The sequence below is a fragment of the Barbus barbus genome (genome assembly GCF_936440315.1).
Source record: "Barbus barbus genome assembly, chromosome: 14".
Classification (NCBI taxonomy): domain Eukaryota; kingdom Metazoa; phylum Chordata; class Actinopteri; order Cypriniformes; family Cyprinidae; genus Barbus; species Barbus barbus.
The window spans coordinates 17,659,174-17,677,361 of NC_136742.1; the positions used below are offsets into that span (position 1 = coordinate 17,659,174).

Consider the following 18,188-nt stretch of genomic DNA (forward strand, 5'->3'; position numbering starts at 1 on the left):
TAACAGATGTTTATATATTCTCCACAAGAAAAAATAATTGAATTTATAAAAATGACCCTGTTCAAAAGTTGACATACCCTTGAATCTTAATACTGTGTGTCATTTCCTGGATGATCCACGACTGTCTTTCTGTTTTGTGATAGTTGTTCATGAGTCCAAGCATGTCCAGGATGATGATGTGTAAATAAGAAACATGTAATGCACTGTGTTGCCTTCTTGAATATCAGTAAATGTTTCCACACTTTGTAATAGCTGTGTATGAGTCCCTCAGTTGTCCTCAGTGTGAAAATATGGATCTCATAATCATACAGTCACTTTTGGAAAGGGTTCAAATATGCAGAAGATGTTGGAAAACCAAAGAATGCGCAGAAGCTGGAGGATTTTTCTGAAGAACAGCAGGCAGTTGAACTGCTCAGGACCAACAAGGGACTCATGAACAACAATCACAAAATATAAAAACAGTCCTGGATCATTCAGGAAATGACACACAGTATTAAGATTCAAGGGTGATTTTTATAAATTCAGTTATTATTTTGTCGTGTGAGTACATGTAAACATCTGTTCTGTGAAATAACATGCAAATAAAAAAAATAATAAAAAAATAACATGCAATTTTCATGATTCCACTTATTTTGTTTCAATTATTAACATTTTGCACATTCTGCAAGGGATATGTAAACTTATGAGCACAACTGTATATATACACTCACCGGCCACTTTATAAGGTACACCTGTTCAATTGCTTGGTAACACAAATTGCTAATCAGCCAATCATATGGCAGCAACTCAATGCATTTAGGCATCTAGATGTAGTGAAGACGACTTGCTGAAGTTCAAACCAAGCATCAGAATGGAGAAGAAAGGGGATTTAAGTGACTTTGAACGTGGAATGGTTGTTTGTGCCAGATGGGCTGGTCTGAGTATTTCAAAAACTGCTGATCTACTGGGATTTTCACACACAACCATCTCTAGGGTTTACAGAGAATGGTTTGAAAAAGAGAAAATATCCAGTGAGCAGCAGTTGTGCGGATTAAAAAGCCTTGATGTCAGAGGTCAGAGGAGAATGGGCAGACTGGTTAGAGATGATAGAAAGGCAACCGTAACTCAAATAACCACTCGTTACAACCAAGGTATGCAGAATACCATCTCTGAACGCACAACACGTCGAACCCTGAAGCAGATGGGCTACAGCAGCAGAAGACTGCGGGTGCCACTCCTGTCAGCCAAGAACAGGAAACGAAGGCTACAATTCGCACAGGCTTACCAAAATTGGACAATAGAATGTAAAGTACGTATGTAAATGTATGTAAAGTTTTTACTTCAACTGTATATATATATATATATATATATATATATATATATATATATATATATATATATATATATATATATACACATACACACAGTATCTCACAGAAGTGCGTACACCCCTCACATTTTTGTAAATATTTTATTATATCTTTTCATGTGACAAAACTGAAGAAATGACACTTTGCTACAATGTAAAGTAGTGAGTGTAAAGCTTGTATAACAGTGTAAATTTGCTGTCCCCTCAAAATAACTCACAGCCATTAATGTCTAAACCGCTGGCCACTAAAGTGAGTACACCCCTAAGTGAAAATGTCCAAATTGGGTCCAATTAGCCATTTTCTCTCCCCGTTGTCATGTGACTCGTTAGTGTTACAAGGTCTCAGGTGTAAATGGGGAGCAGATGTGTTAAATTTGGTGTTATCGCTCTCACTCTCTCATACTGGTCACTGGAAGTTCAACATGGCACCTCATGGCAAAGAACTCTCTGAGGATCTGAAAAAAAGCATTGTTGCTCTACATAAAGATGGCGTAGGCTATAAGAAGATTGCCAAGACCCTGAAACTGAGCTGCAGCACGGTGGCCAAGACCATACAGCGGTTTAACAGTACAGGTTCCACTCAGAACAGGCCTCGCCACGGTCGACCAAAGAAGTTGAGTGCATGTGCTCAGAGTCATATCCAGCGGTTGTGTTTGGGAAATAGACGTATGAGTGTTGCCAGCATTGCGGCAGAGGTTGAAGGGGTGGGGGGTCAGCCTGTCAGTGCTCAGACCATACGCCGCACACTGCATCAAATTGGTCTGCATGGCTGTCGTCCTAGAAGGAAGCCTCTTCTAAAGATGATGCACATGAAAGCCCGCAAACAGTTTGCTGAAGACAAGCAGACTAAGGACATGGATTACAGGAACCATTGTGGTCTGATGAGACCAAGATAAACTTATTTGGTTCAGATGGTGTCAAGCGTGTGTAGCGGCAACCAAGTGAGGAGTACAAAGACAAGTGTGTCTTGCCTACAGTCAAGCATGGTGGTGGGTGTGTCATGGTCTGGGGCTGCATGAGTGCTACCGGCACTGGGGAGCTACAGTTCATTGAGGGAACCATGAATGCCAACATGTACTGTGACATACTGAAGCAGAGACTGGGCCACAGGGCAGTATTCCAACATGATAACGACCCCGAACACACCTCCAAGACGACCACTGCCTTGCTAAAGAAGCTGAGGGTAAAGTTGATAGACTGGTTGATAGAGCAAATTTACACTGTTATACAAGCTGTACACTCACTACTTTACATTGCAGCAAAGTGTCATTTCTTCAGCGTTGCCACATGAAAAGGTATAATAAAATATTTACAAAAATGTGAGGGGTGTACTCACTTCTGTGAGATACTGTATATACACACATACATACATGATTTGAAAAACATATGTCTGCCAAATCAAAGTTAGCGTGACATAACGAGCGTGTATAAAGCCAACTAGGTGTCATATAACAAGAAAACCAAGAAACAGAATATATATTTTTTATAATTTTATAAAATATATTTTTACTGTATACATTTTAACAAATATTTTTTTATAGAATTTTACACCACCTGAGATTTAAAAATGAAATCAAAATTACTGTTGAAAAGGTATAAACTTCATATACAATGAACTTTATTTATATAAAATGAATCTCACTGAGAGGTGTCGATGTCTCCATCAGTCTTGGTGCTGAGCTGTTCGAGGCACTTAATAAAGACCTAAACCAAGCAGAGACATACAAATTCTTTTTAAACAGCATGATTATATTTATAAAATCTCAACATACACAGAAAACAGCACACAGTACCTTCATGATAGAAACGCACTGTTCACAAGCTTTGTCCTGGACCACATCCAGATTAAAGATCTGACGACAAAAAAACAAAAAAAAAAGACAGACAGACAAATATTACTGATTACTCTCCATATAATCTGCAGTGGAGGGGCACAGGATGAGTGTTGTGTGAATATTTGTACATTGATCTCTCCAGGTTTACATTCCATCGGCTCCTTTAGAGACTGCAGCATCTGAACCATACACTGCTCAAACTGGGCCGGCTGAAACAGACACACCATGTATCCTTAGGTTTTTGATCTTCATGTTTTTAGAATGAAATAAACTAGGTAAAATATAATAAAAGTATAAAACATGTACCAGTGATGTGATTCCTTCGTTGTCCACAACCCAGTCTTCTTTTTCTGCAAGTCTCTTTACATCTAAAAAACCCACAAAGTTTAATCAATATTAAATAATCAAAACATTAAAATTCTCTTATTCTCTCCACATCAGTACTAAGGAAACTACTTTTAACTCAGACAGCTGGTCTATAGTTGGCTATTAGTTACAACAAAAACTATAAAACATCCTAATTTATAAAAAAAAAAGAAAGATCCTAGTCATAGACAGCAGAATTCACAGCAGTATTTTGCTAAAAAAGAGAAGATGCAGGGATTTCTGCAATTTGGTGAGGTTTTGAAAATATCCGAACAACAGTTTGGCTACTAAAAATGTAGTTTATACTGCTCCAGATGTTGACTAGCTAGCATTCGTCAATATATCTATGGTTAATTCTGTGAATAAAACTATATTTGACTAGAGCCGTTTTGATATAACCCTAAAATGACTAATGAGCTGATTATACTGAACTTGAATGAAAATACATTTAGTTGAGAGCTCTAGAGCTCCCTCTGTTGTTTTCATCTGGAGCAATCAACGTAAGTGACAGACTGATATTTCAGCCAGTCCATCTTGAGATGATCAGTGTTGACCAGTAACCTTATCTGCAAGTCATTTTAATCAAATATTCTGTAGAACAGCTCAGAAATCTCATTTGCCAGAAATGAAAGCAAGACATTCACAAAAGCTCAGTGAATAGTTTTTACCCTCTTCAGTGTGCTGCAGTGTGGTCAGCAGGCAGTGCACACGCAGGTCCTGCAGTAAATCCTGAATCACCTGCACCAGGTCATTAGGAATCTCTAAAGCTGACAGAGCTTCATGACTTAACCTAAGAGAGAAACTCAAATGAGCTTTATTTGAAAATACAAGTAAAGAATGAACATAGATCCTTCCTACTAAGGACTGACCAAAATTTCTGCCACTGAAAGTGAAAAATAGTACTTTAACATTCAATAACAGAATCGGTGACATAAAAAACAGCAACCCGCATTTGCAATGATCCTGGTTTAGCTGGATTTAATGTAAGTGTAAATGATCATGACTGAATTGTTTTACGTTTCACGTTTACATGAAACAGATGAATGCAACAGCACAGCAAACTTGCTTAACGTTTACCCCAAAAAAACCTGAAAACTGCCATCATTTACTCAACCCCTAACCCTTAATGACTGACTTTCATTTGTGCAATTTAAAAACATATTTTTCAAAAATGTTGGTAATCAAACACTTTAGGCCACCATTGACATTCAAAGTATGCACAAAAAAAACAACACAAACTTCTCAAAATATTTTCTTTTGTGTTCCAAAGAAAGAAAGAAAGCATGTTTGGAACGACATGATGGTAAGTAAATGATGACAGAATTTTCATTTCTGGGTGAACTATCCTTTTTAAGTCTACATAAAAGTATTTAATTAGCAAATTAGTTCATGGCCATGAATTTTCATTTTGACCGATTACTAATTGATATATTTCTACTACAAACTCGCTCACATACCTGACGGTGTGGATGACCTGAGTGAGCCAGGCTCCACTGAGAGGGGTTTTGGTGTCCCAGCCTCCATACTGCCTCAGCTGCAGCTCAGTAAGAGAGGAGGGTAACAGAGCCCCTCGAACCAACTGCACCAAACGACGAGTCACCTCCTCAATCATGCCCTAAACACAAATGTGCCAAACCCATTATGCAAAGAAAATAGCACTTACCAAATCAACACTCATATAAAAGCTGAGCTATATTCAAATATTTAAATTGCACAAAAGGCAATATTTATATCAACTTTGTAATGATATACTTAAGCTTCTACTTAAATTTTTGTTTGAAATTTAAATATTTACTTGGCGATATTTTCAAGACAACAGGCTGAGTAAATATAAATATTGTGATTTTCGACATACCTACTTATGTTAATTCATGCTTATTCCATGCTATAACTAAGATCTTGGTTCATCAAAATGAAAATGAACGGAAATTTATATTTTTATATTATCAATCCAGCCCTAGGGCCCACGCAGCTAACATATTCACCTGTTATGTACATGAAACGAACACTGACAATCAAAATGTGTTATGTGTCAGAAATGTTGGTGCATCATTAGGCTTAAATCCTAGAGGCTCATGCGCACTCTCTTAATCTCCAGACTACAAGTACAAAACCATTACAGCTGCTTTACTGACCTTAAAGTCATTCTGTCTTTGCCGGGCGTTCTTCTTTAACTTCTCCACCTGACCAGACTTCTCTCCCGTCTGTCCAAGACAACACAATCAACAAGAGTCAATGTGTATGTAATCAAACCATAATTATACTAGCCCTTGTTTCTAACACTCCTGAGTATTTGTCCGTGTATCTACCTCACTGAACAGGCTGCCGTTGACGTAAGAGATCCAGAGTTTCCAGAAGTTGGGCAGCTGGCTGATAACCACGTCTGAGAGCTTTTCCACAAACCTCACCTGCTGAGGGCTCTTATAGTGCCACGCTGAAAAATATGTGTGATATAATGTTATGAAGACAGCTGTACACTGCTTCTGAAATGAAACAGCTGACAATGAGTTTTCTATTAGTTTAACAACTCTTCCTAACTAGGCACAGTTTCAAACATCAAATCATTTTTCACTTAACTGAAAGTGAAATTCAGCACAAAAGCAACAAAATCACAGCAAATCAGAACATTTCATATACAGATGTACACTATTATATATCTGTATATAAAATTGGTAAGATTTTTGTAATGTTTTTGAAAGAAGTATCTTATGCTCAACAGGCAAAAAACAGTAAAGGCAATTATATTGTGAAATTTTATTACAATAACGGTTTTCTATTTTAATATGATAAAAATGTACTTCATGCATTTGATGGCAAAGCTGAATTTTTCAGCAGAACATGATCCTTCAGAAAACATTTAATCATTCAAATAGTGTAGTGTATGTTAATCATTCTGGTTTTGTACTCACAGTCATCTTTAGGTGTCTGGAAACTGCCTCCTCTCTTCACCGGAGCTGAGAGGCTGATCCTGTTCAGAGCTGAGGACCGATCCATCTCTAAACCAACACCACCCACTGACACAGAGAGACACAATGAATGTTCATCTACAGATGTCAGCATTTAACAAATGAATCATGTTTATAAAAGTAAAGGGTTTCGGTTAACCCATTACATGGACAATATGTCAGTCAGCTAAGAGTGACAATTCATGCTCGAATTAAAAGAAACATTTCTGGTCTGATGTTGATGAAGGCAAATTTGAGCCTTGCTTATGAGGAAACACTTGTCTAGATGATGCTACACAATTTTTTTTTATTTATTTCTTTCTCTGTGATTTGATTGCAAATCATGAGGCGAAAGCTTATATACAAATTGACTTTCAAAATACTTATCATAGGACAATCACCCTGTAGTATAGTTCAAATCTACAACCTTTTGGTTCCCAGCAAAGACAAACTAGTAAGTATGGTGCAGTAGCTCTTCTCTGACAGTAGATGGCACTAAAGGTCTTTCTGGGGCTCTTCCTGTGAGTCTTGATTAAATTGTTGATATAGTTTGAAACACTCAATATGTCCAGATAGTGTACACATGTCATGTTTCTCTCTCACAGATAAAGATGTATACCATTCAGCCACTTGGACATTTACTCTCTTTCTTTTGATAAAAAATGAGTGCTGGTGTTGATCCAGGTGTCCAATCATCTCCTGTTTTTATCTGTGCTCCTCTCTCTTCTTGTATTTCCCGATGTCTGTCTCTCTCTACAGCAAACCCCCCCCCTCAGCTCTGCCACACTATAGAGCTCTGTGGACTTCCTGTTCTCTATAGGGTCATGACCAGACCACACACGGGCTGCTCTCTATCTAAACACACACAGGGCAGAACACACACACTGCTTTCCCTCTTCGGAGCCAAAGAGGAACCATCAATTTATTTCAGACTAGCTGCGTGTGTGTGTACCTTTCTGCTCTTTGATAAAATCTTCTTTACAGTTTTGCATCAGCTGCAGGATCCACTTGTGTTGAGCGACTATACACTGCCATGCTGGGTCACCTGGAGCATGTAGATCTGACAGATATCTTGAGCAAAAGAGAGAAACCCCTTAAAACCCTCTCACAATGAAGTCATGTAAATCAGGGAATCTAATTACTTAAAATAAATAAGTATAAAATATTTACACTCCCGTTCAAGGGCTTAGGGTCAGCAGGAATTAGAATACTTTTATTCTTTTTATAGAAATTAACACTTTTATTCAGGAAGGATCAGAAAGTGACAGGACTATTTCATTTTCTATTTCAAATACGCTTTTCTTGTCAACTTTCTATTCATCAAACAATCTTAAAAAAAAAAGTTTCACAGTTTCCACAAAAATATTGTAAATGTTTTCAACACTGATAAATAATAATAAATGCTTCTTAAGACATTAGCATATTACATTGATTGACATCAGCATATCAGAATGATTTCTGAGGGATCATGTGACACTGAAGACTGGAGCAATGATTTGCATCACAGGAATAAATGACATTTAAAAATATATTCAAAAACAACAAAATTTAATTGTAATAATATTTCTCAATATTACTGTTTTTACCTTGTAAATGTTTTGATCAAATAAATGCAGCTTAGGTAAGCACTTCTTTTGAAAACATGCAAAACATTTGCTATAATAAAATCAATATTTATCACCTGATATAGCGTTTCTGATCATGTAGAGTGGAAGGCGTCTCCAGAAGTTTATCCAAAAGCAGTTTCCTCAGGGCTTCTATCCGCGTCTCCACCTCCGAATAAACTACAAACACATATGCAAACGATCTTTCTTAACATTTACACAGCACTCCAGCTAATGTGAATGTATATAAGAGGAAGTGTGTCACATTAACATATGTTATCAGCCATTATCAACGAAAACCAGATCACCTTTCTTAAAGACTGGGACCTCTGTGTTCCCAAACAGAGATTTGGCTTTCTCATAATCATTGATGACAACGTCATAATCGCCCTGGAAGGAAAACATACACATATACACAGTCAGTTTAACATTCAGAGATCATTTTTATATATCATCGAGTGTATATACTACCGTTCAAAAGTTGGATGGAAAGGATGGTAAGATTTTGCAATGCTTTTAAAAGAAGTCACTTCTGCTGCAGTTTTCTGATCAAAAATACTTTATAATACTTGTGAAAAATGTGACCCTGGACCACAATACTGGACAATTTTTTTTTTAAATTGATATATAGTAACTATTTGAAAATCTGGAATCAGGGTGCAAAACAGTTGTCCAAATGAAGCTCTTAGCAACGCATTTTACTAATCAAAAATTAAGTTTTGATATATTTACAGTAGAAAATGTACAAAATATCTTTATGGAACATGATTTTTACTTAATATCCTAATGATTTTTGGCATAAAAGAAAAATCTATAATGTTGACCCATACAATGTATTTTTGGCTATTGCTACAAATATACCTGTGCTACTTATGACTGGTTTTGTGCTCCAGGGTCACATATTGTGATAATACTATTACAATTTAAAATAACCGTTTTCTATTTTATCATATTTTAAAATTGTATTTATTATTGTATTCAGCAGCCATTACTCCAGTTGTCAGTGTCAAATTCTTCAGAAATCATTCTAATATGCCGTATTTGGTATTCAAGAAACAACCCTTTTTTTAGTATTATCAATATTGAAAACAATTGTGATGCTTAATATTTTTGTGGAAACTGTGATATATAAATCCTTTGATAAACAGAAGTTTCAAAGGAATAGCATTTATTAAAAAAAATTGCAACAATATAAAAGTCTTTACTGTCACTTTTGATCAATTTAATGTGTCCTTACTGAATAAAAATATGAATTAAATAAATATCCCAAATATCCCTGTACCCAAACTGTTGAACGGTAGTGTGTAGGAGAAAGCATTAGAGAAAAAAAGGAGTTTATATGTATGGAGGATGCCACCTTCTGGATGTTGCGTTCTATGTTGAGTGGCAGGTTAAATAGAAATTTGAATCTCTGGAGGACATTGAGAGCGTTGCGTGTGGAGTCTGCCTTGTCCTTTCTGCCCAACACTTCCTGAAACAGGGTGTCAGCAGTTTCACTTGCTCCTGAGAGGAATGAGCAAATGGAAAGAGATGAGAAAAGGGTGTAGAAGGACAACAGCTGATAAAAAGTGGTTTAATCATCCTTACTCGGTTTGAATCTCTTGTGCTCCCTCTTCTTGGGTGGTCAGAGCTATTCTGGATTCCCTTGGCCAGATTTAATAAGAACCAGCCCCCTGACCACTATAAAAGTCTGATCAACCTTTTTTCCACCATTGAGTCTGTTTGTGATTGGCTGAGAGTCAAAGGCAGTAAGTGGCTTTGGTAAGAACATACATCTAAATGTACTTGTAAAGATGGGTGGTGAGGAGGATGAGGAGGGATTGGCGATGAAAGCATGTCAGTGTGTGACTGGTTTATTTGTGCGGCGCACAGGAAACGAGCGTGTTTATTGACCTACCGTCACATGAGAGAATTGACATGGAGATATGATTGGGATATGAGTGGACTCGAACACACGCAGACGCACTCACAGAAACACGCCGAGGTCTGTGTGAAATGTGTGGCTTTGATGGTCTAAAGAGAATGCATATGCAAGTCTGATCCTAAATTTAGCTGCTTTTTGTAATCGTGTGTGATTTTAAGCATGTGTTTAGTTGTATGTCTTACTGTTAAGGACGTTCTCTAGTCGCTGGGTCATAGAGCCCTCCACCTTTTCAGTGCCGTCCGATTCAAGCTTCTGATGGATAGCTAGACATAGAAAGTGGGAGAGAGAGAAAAAAAATGATGTTTGAGAGCATTTGCACTACCGCTCAAAAGCTCGGGCGAGTCTTTTTTTTTTCTTCAAAGAAATGAATACTTGTATTCAAGAAGGATGCAAAAAAAAATTTATCAAAGTGACAGTAAAGACATTTATAATGTAACAAAAGATTTCTTTTTCAAATAAATGTTGTTCTTTTGAACTTTATATTACACTGTCTTAACAAACGCTGGGTATATGCAGTTTTTGAAACCAAATGTAAGAATTTAAAACCTTTTTAAGACCTTTTCATACTGTATGTCCATACAGAACAAACCTATACAATATCAAAATAAATCACATAATTAAACCTGATTAAACAGGCCACATACATTCAATGAAGACTTACCACTGCTCATCAGCAAAACAGGGTAACTGCATGATTATATATATTTTTTAGAGGTCAAGCAATATTAGATTTTGCTGATTTGATAATAATGCATTAACAAGAATGTGTTCAATAATGTTTTTAGTCTCTCCTTACTGTGGCCCAAAGAGAAACTACAAGACATTATGTTGAATAAAGAGTTGGATACAACTTTTTTGTAACCAAATTACAAATAATAACAATAATAAAGATTTTGTGAATAATTCAGGAGTTTTAATTCTAAACAATTGCAAAATATACTCTATTTTGAATTGTCTATGCATTACTACTCCAAACTACAAATAAAATAAGAACTCTTGCAACCACCTACAATATTTTACTATATAAACCCCATAATGTAAACAATGTCATAATTCATCAACAGTAGACCATATATAATCACTTGGCATAAATGTGCGGTATTCACTGATTGCAAACTGCTCTGAAACCACAAGCCTGTAGAACATTCAACAGCATTCAACAGCGCAGTGTTTTGCCTTTGAATGTGTAGCGCTCACATTTATTTTATTTAATCACAGCCTTTTGAAGTTTAATAAATCACATTAGACTGTATCATAATTCCTGTTCTTCTGCCCCAAATATAAGATCTCCTAAATAATAATTACAACTTCCATTCTACCATTTAAGACATTTTGACCTTAAATTTGATAAAACTGAATTTGAGACATTTTAAGACTTTTTAAGAGGATGCAAACAGATCATATGTATAAATATTACAGAGTGCCTTTAAATTGGAGGATAAACCTTTGCACAAAGACCTAAATGAAGTCTATTTTCTCTCTCCACATCTGGATTTGGGAGACTTCTGTACACTATGACGTCAGGGCTAACCTCCGGCTCCCCCCGGGGTCCGGAATGCTGTGTGGTACGCTTCCTCTGTCTCTGAGGTATGTTTTGACTTCTGCCTGGTAAGTTTTGGGAGTCTTCTCTGGGAATCAGTGCAGCTTCCGTTTGCTGCTCTCTCGTTTCCTCTCAGCACAATGACAACCTTATTACAACCTCATCTAAACATTATGACAACCACACCTTGTTATCCATCCCCATGCCTGTCAATCACATGGACACGCAGTGCTAAGAATAGCTCTTCTGTTTGACTCGAGACAAGTGACCCGAAACAAGTCCTACACACACAGACAGATTTGAAAATAGAATCGGCATGGTGACATTGACCTCTGATGAGAGCAGTCTGAGTAAAGACACATATATCTGTGTACAATGACACAAGAAGTGGGGGAAAAAAAAAGGCCCATGCACCAAATTTGGTTAAACGGCAGATCTAGCATTCATATAGTCTAAATAGGCTGTACTTTATTTCTTAATACAGGCACCAACCCAGTGAGTTGTCAAAAAGTTACAGTATTCAGTGAAGGTCAAAATTACTTTCTTTGTGGAAAGAAGTGTGTCACAATCACAAACATTTCTATTAGAAGATTATATTCCTCAAAAGACTTCCAAGATAAAACAGTGTGCCATTTAAACCATAATTTCACTGATGTTTTGGTAGTCTCAATGTTTTCTGGCAAGGTTTGCAATCCTTTACCAGAAGTCCAGAAAACGTGTCCAAAAAATCCAGAAAACTATACTGTATTATGATCAATTTAAAAAAAATTCCTGTCTTTAATTCCAATCAACTCAAAAAGGCACTCGAAGGAGATCCTATGCTTCCCAATGGTCATTAAAACATTGTATTTACGGGATGAGTCATTTTAACACAATGATTCCAACATGACCTAAAGGCAACAAAAACCTCATGGACACAATCCAGTCCCACCCTGTATTACTTCCCACACACTGTTCTGTTTCCCTCGCAAGAATGCCATTCAACGCAAGAATGCCATTTTATGTTGTCTATACTTGCGGTTAATTAATTATTTAAAAACATATAAACACAACCTTAAATGTACACACCAAGCACACATACCTGCAAGAGCATCCTGAGCCTCAAAGAAAGTGCTGAGACCTCCTTTCACATAGGCCAGACTGCCCTCATTCTTCTTACTGGCCTGCTTCTTAAGATTTCCCACAGCCAGACGCAGTTGCTCAAAGCTACAACAGCAACAAACAAAACACAACATCACACACAAATCTATTTTGGCAGATTAACAAATGGTATATAGACCGACCTGGTTGAAGAATGGTTCTCAATGAGATACCAGGTGGCAGAGAAATTCTCGCTGGTGAAGTCTCCACTCATACCAGTGAACATGTTCTCCAGATCCTTCAGAGGAACCTTCCCTCTGAAAAACAAAAGACAGAGTTAGAGACCCACACAGCTGATCTATGAAGACCCATCATGAAAACATCACAGATCATAGACCATCTGCTCTACCACACTACAAAACATAAAGAAAACCAAACAGGGCACAAGCCAGATCTTTCCACATATAAACAGCACTGCATACGCCTACCCACTGTGTCTTTTGATGTGTCACACAGAGTAGACTGATGAAATACATATGACTCATATTCTGCAGAAAAGTTTGGGTACAGTAAGATTTAATTTTTGAAATAAATACAATAATTGGCATATTAGAAAGATTTCTGAATGATCATGTGACACTGAAAATTCAGCTTTGCCAACACATTACATTTTAAAGTAAATTAAATGTTACTAGTTAATTATATTAAATTGTAATAATATTCCACAAATTACTGTTTTACTGTATTTTTTTATCAAATAAATGCAGACTTGGTGAGTATAAGATAATGGTTTTAAAAAAACATGACAAAACCTTTTCACCCCAAACTGATATCTCATTTGATTAAATATATAGATCCAAATAAGTAAATGGTTAGTGGTGCTGCAGAGGTCAGGGAAAGGAAGAGATTCACTTCCTATCTGAGGAAATGGTGTACCAATGACATCACCCAGGTAGAAGACATACACACAATGGGCTGTTGCTGAACCTCCTTCCTTATAAACACAGCAGTCTACTTCTATAAACACAGGGCAGTGCTTTTTGGGTGAAGTGTGTGAGGATATGCATTTGTTTTGGTCTATGTGAGTGTGTGTTTTAAAAGGACAGTCAGAAATGAAGCACACGTGAGCAAGTCGAGTACAGCAATGTGTGTGCTTAGTTGTAGGTGTAAATTTATTACTTTGTAAGTTAAATTTATTTAAATTTAAATTTGTAAATTTATTACTTTGTAAGGACAACACAAACTCAATTGTGAATGTTTCGTTACTTGTCTATTTCGATGCCCAAAGGGTTGGCCGGCCTCAGTGAAAGAGGAGAGATTCCTTTGTTGCGATCGGTCCTCATGTCATAGTAATTCAACTCATCAACCCAGACTGCAGACTGATCCAAAATGCCTAAACACAAAAAACATGCACATACTCATTGGTTGAGTTAAAATCCATTGCAGTCCTCAAAGCGCATGTGTGTACATTTAAGGAGCGCGCAATCAAACCGAAATTGTGATTTTGCCTATAACAGACACTGAGAGTGTTTACATGCACAATAATATGCTGATAATGCAAAAAACATGTTTACATGAGATCCGGAATTATCTGATTTTTTTTTTTTTATTTGACATCAAATAAACTGATTTCAGTTAGTATAAAACAATGTATGGCAATCTTTTTTTGAATAAGCAGATCTTTACGCAATGAAAGGGCACAGTTAAGGTGTTTACTTGACCTTACAACTTGTCAGGGTTAAGCATAATTGGTGTAGGATTGAGCATTGTAAACATGCACACAAAGTGTGTATACGTGAGTTTGAGTGTGTGGCTCACCGATCCTCTCGGGTCTGAGCAGTTTGAAGGAGACTGTGGATGTTCCTCGGCCTCCGCTTTTAGTGGTGACAATGATCTCGCCCTTGTCATCTTTAGCAGGACCCACTCGACACACTATCTTACTAGCAGACATCCATTCAGCTGTCAGCAAACAGTTATGACCACAGATAGACAGACCTGACAGACAGAGACAGACAAAGACCAAGAGAAAAGGGAAGTCAATAAAGTGGCCAAATACGCCTCAGCTCAGGTCCTTAATGGAATCTTACTCAGGCTGCCGATCTAATTTGATGTGACCATCCAGGCCCATTAAAAAAAACTAATTATTATATTGTAGATCAGCTTTGTTAACATCGAACTGTACGGTGTCTGTTTTTTTTATTTTGTTTGTTTTTGCTGCTTAATTACAAAAAAGATCTGTGTTTAATATAGCTAACAATAAAAAATGCAGATTTTTTGCTTAGCATTTAGTTTCACCTCTTGCTTCACAGATTCACTGAGTTGCAGACTCATAATATTATGAAGCTTCTATTTAGAATTCTGTACATTTAAAAAAATGTTTTTTTTGCATGAAGACATTCATTTTAACAGTTGCATATTTTTTCACTATGCTAAATTAGAAGAAAATGTCTGAATTTAAGTGTTCAGATGGGGGTTGATAAGATTTTTTAATATTCTTGTGCTCACAATGACTGCAATTACTTAATCAAAATTTTTTGAAATATATTATATTTAAAAGAAGTATTTATTATGATTATCATCACTATTACTTATTATCAATGTTGAAAACTATTTTGCAGCTTAATATTTTTTAGGGAAACATTGTTTTTTTCAGGATGTTTTGATAAAAAGAATATTTAAAATAACATACAATTTTTGCAACATGTCTTTACTGTCACTTACAATCAATTTAATGCACCCTTGTTGAATAAAAACATTAATTTCTAAAAAAAAAAAAAAAAAAAAGACTAATGCCTCCAAAACCTTTGAACGCTAGTGTATGTTTGTTGAAATGTGCATTTGTATTACCTATGAGGTCATTGTGTCCAGTGCCAAGGTTCTCTCCACGAATAGTGACTTTGGTCCACGGCGCGCCCTCGTTGGGTGAGATGCCAGTCACCAAAGGAGGCTGGCGTGCACGAGACATCCTTCACACACCTAGGAGAGACACAGGTAAACAGTGTTTTGTTTAGGCTCAGGAGACATTCTCATAACAGCTGAAGGCGACACATTAAACATTCAGCACGTTCAGTGCATTTAAAGACTGTTAGACATGAACAAATAAATCTACCCATCCGGCTCACACAGAGCGAACGTGTTACTGTTCGGAGATGCAACATTATATACAATATGACTAGTAGCTCAGCAATCAAGGCATTTTTTCCATGTGGCTTTTGCACTGTCACAGACGCTCTCTCTCTTATACAAACACCCACACGGAACAAAAGACTGACAGCTCCAGGGCGGTTTGCATGCAAGACCCCATGACTGACTCTGTGTGGTCTGGGAGGGTGTGTTTCTGCATCTGTGTGGTCTCTGGCATGGGCCAGAGAGAGAGCTAAAGGGGAACAGAGTGATGGTTGAGTTCTACAGCAGACCTTCTGTCCACAGTGCAGATTCAGAAGACGTCTAGCAGTAAAATAAACTGCGTGTCTGACATGTATATTCACTGCAGAGATTTTATGGTGATGCCAATATTTTGGGAAAGAGTGAAATTGTCTTTATAGATTTTTTAGGTCAATGGTGCCCAGTTTTGTTTTTGTCTGGATGTTCATTAAAATACAATTCATAGGATTTAAATACACTTCTTTTATGATGAGCATGTTTTTTAACTCAAAAGTGTCCCAGCAATGTCAGGGTGACAACGATCATTTTAAAAATAAATTAAGAAAATGGGAAAAATACAATATATTAAGTAGCTTGGGAAAAAAAGCTTTTTTTATTATTATTTGACAAACCAAAAATCAGAGGGGTAGAAAGAAAGAAAGAAAGAAAGAAAGAAAGAAAGAAAGAAAGAAAGAAAAAGAAAGAGTGGGGGAAAAACTAAACACAAAACAACCCAATAAAAAGGATTACATTTTAACTTCAAAAAATGTCTACTGCTCAATTACAGCAAAATCTGATGGAAATTAAAATGTTAAAGTCAAACACACACACACACACACACACACACACTTCTGTGTGGCAACATTTGGGAATGATTGACTGGTTAGATGATTGACACGTAAGAGTCTCTATGGAATAAGCAGCTCGTCTCAGACAAATTACTAAGCACCATCCTATCAACACTCAGCCCCCTTCATAAACACAGTGACCCCCCTCCTACAGCACACACTCTCTCAGCAGGAGAAATTAACACTTAACATGTAATAGCAGGAGCCTGAACAAACTATTTAACATGAGAGCATCATACTGCTGACTGCATATCATTTTTCAACATTTACAAAACAGTATACATTTTAAATATTGGCCATGATATAAATAATTATGGTCTTATTTTATCAGCAAGAATTGTATTAATTTTTGCAAGTTTGTGTTTGCAAGACATGTTAAATAGATTTGCAGTGTTTTACTGCAGCAGGCAGTATAATCTCTAAAAGGCATAGCCAGTAAACGCCAAACAGCAAAAATAGAAAATAATCAACACATAAAAAAGGATAACTAACTATTATTAATAATGTAGCTATAATCTGATTTCAGTTTACATTATGATTTCAGCTATAATAATACATCAAAAGAAAACTGAGCTCTTGCAAATCATGATGGGCCCTGGGTTGCATTTTAAGTTGCTGCTATTATAACACTGACAATCATGAAAAACACATAACTGAAGATGAGACGGAAGAAAAGCACAAACAGAACATGTCTGAATGCTCATTTTGATTTAAGCCCCCAAAACAAAACAAGATGCTAGGTCGAAATGAAATCAAACCAAATGAAACAAATCATACTGATTACGCATAAGTATATCTAGTTATCAGGCTCCAGTCAAGTCAAATTTGATTTATACGCTATTACTTTGCTAAAATTATTATACATGCAAACTGGATCAAGGATTTATAATATTGTAGATGTGTGATGAGTTTGTAATTACTTACAATGTGATGAACTGACGTTGAGGGTTAGCAAGCAGTTTATCCTCATTAATTAGAACAAACATGAATATTTACAAAGATAAAATACATAACTCATTGAAGATAAATGCAAACTAATTTACATACATGACGGTGAGGTTGTCAGAAAAAAACAGGAACATAAACAGCAGCTCTGACAGATGACAATAGCTGGCTGGCTAATGCTAAAAACAATCCGACAGAAATGACAAGCAGAGCAGACGACAACGAATTTATTGAGACAATAACATAAGAACCCTGCTTTATCATCCGCAAAGCAAGGTAGAATAAAACATTGTGATTACTTACAGTGGTAAAGGCAGTGAAGAGAATCTCTATTCAACACCTCTTTTCTCTGGAAAACAGTTCCGGTTTAAACGCTGCGGCCCCGCCCACACGACGAATCACATGACAGTAACATGAATAATGCATCATATTGAGTGTAGGTGTGTGAAGTGCAATGTACATTTAAGATATATGGTAGGCTATGTCTTTATTTTAAAAGTGTAAATGCCTACAAATGACAGTGCAGTGAAAAACATCAATCTGAACGGTTGATGTTTGCTGGAAAATTCTGTTTCTGGAGAATGAGTAAATGGCAGAAAGCTAAAACAT

The 18,188-nt window shown here is 36.6% G+C and overlaps 1 protein-coding gene across 1 annotated transcript in view; it reads right to left on the bottom strand.

Annotated features, from left to right (window-relative positions):
• The window catches only part of LOC306880689 (exocyst complex component 2-like), a 29,453-nt gene extending 11,482 nt beyond the window's left edge, over positions 1 to 17,971 (bottom strand). The window contains exons 1-20 of the mRNA XM_079434403.1: positions 17,883 to 17,971; positions 15,490 to 15,618; positions 14,461 to 14,637; positions 13,909 to 14,035; positions 12,846 to 12,959; positions 12,644 to 12,768; positions 10,205 to 10,285; positions 9,456 to 9,601; positions 8,407 to 8,488; positions 8,176 to 8,278; positions 7,447 to 7,565; positions 6,459 to 6,563; positions 5,859 to 5,983; positions 5,685 to 5,753; positions 5,007 to 5,164; positions 4,218 to 4,339; positions 3,490 to 3,551; positions 3,312 to 3,392; positions 3,142 to 3,201; positions 2,991 to 3,052 (exon numbers count right to left, since the gene is read on the bottom strand). Coding sequence (XP_079290529.1) covers positions 2,991 to 3,052; positions 3,142 to 3,201; positions 3,312 to 3,392; positions 3,490 to 3,551; positions 4,218 to 4,339; positions 5,007 to 5,164; positions 5,685 to 5,753; positions 5,859 to 5,983; positions 6,459 to 6,563; positions 7,447 to 7,565; positions 8,176 to 8,278; positions 8,407 to 8,488; positions 9,456 to 9,601; positions 10,205 to 10,285; positions 12,644 to 12,768; positions 12,846 to 12,959; positions 13,909 to 14,035; positions 14,461 to 14,637; positions 15,490 to 15,607 — 2,036 coding nt within the window. The 5' untranslated portion in view covers positions 15,608 to 15,618; positions 17,883 to 17,971. The remainder of the gene's footprint in view (positions 1 to 2,990; positions 3,053 to 3,141; positions 3,202 to 3,311; positions 3,393 to 3,489; positions 3,552 to 4,217; positions 4,340 to 5,006; positions 5,165 to 5,684; positions 5,754 to 5,858; positions 5,984 to 6,458; positions 6,564 to 7,446; positions 7,566 to 8,175; positions 8,279 to 8,406; positions 8,489 to 9,455; positions 9,602 to 10,204; positions 10,286 to 12,643; positions 12,769 to 12,845; positions 12,960 to 13,908; positions 14,036 to 14,460; positions 14,638 to 15,489; positions 15,619 to 17,882) is intronic.
• Positions 17,972 to 18,188: the final 217 nt, after the last annotated feature.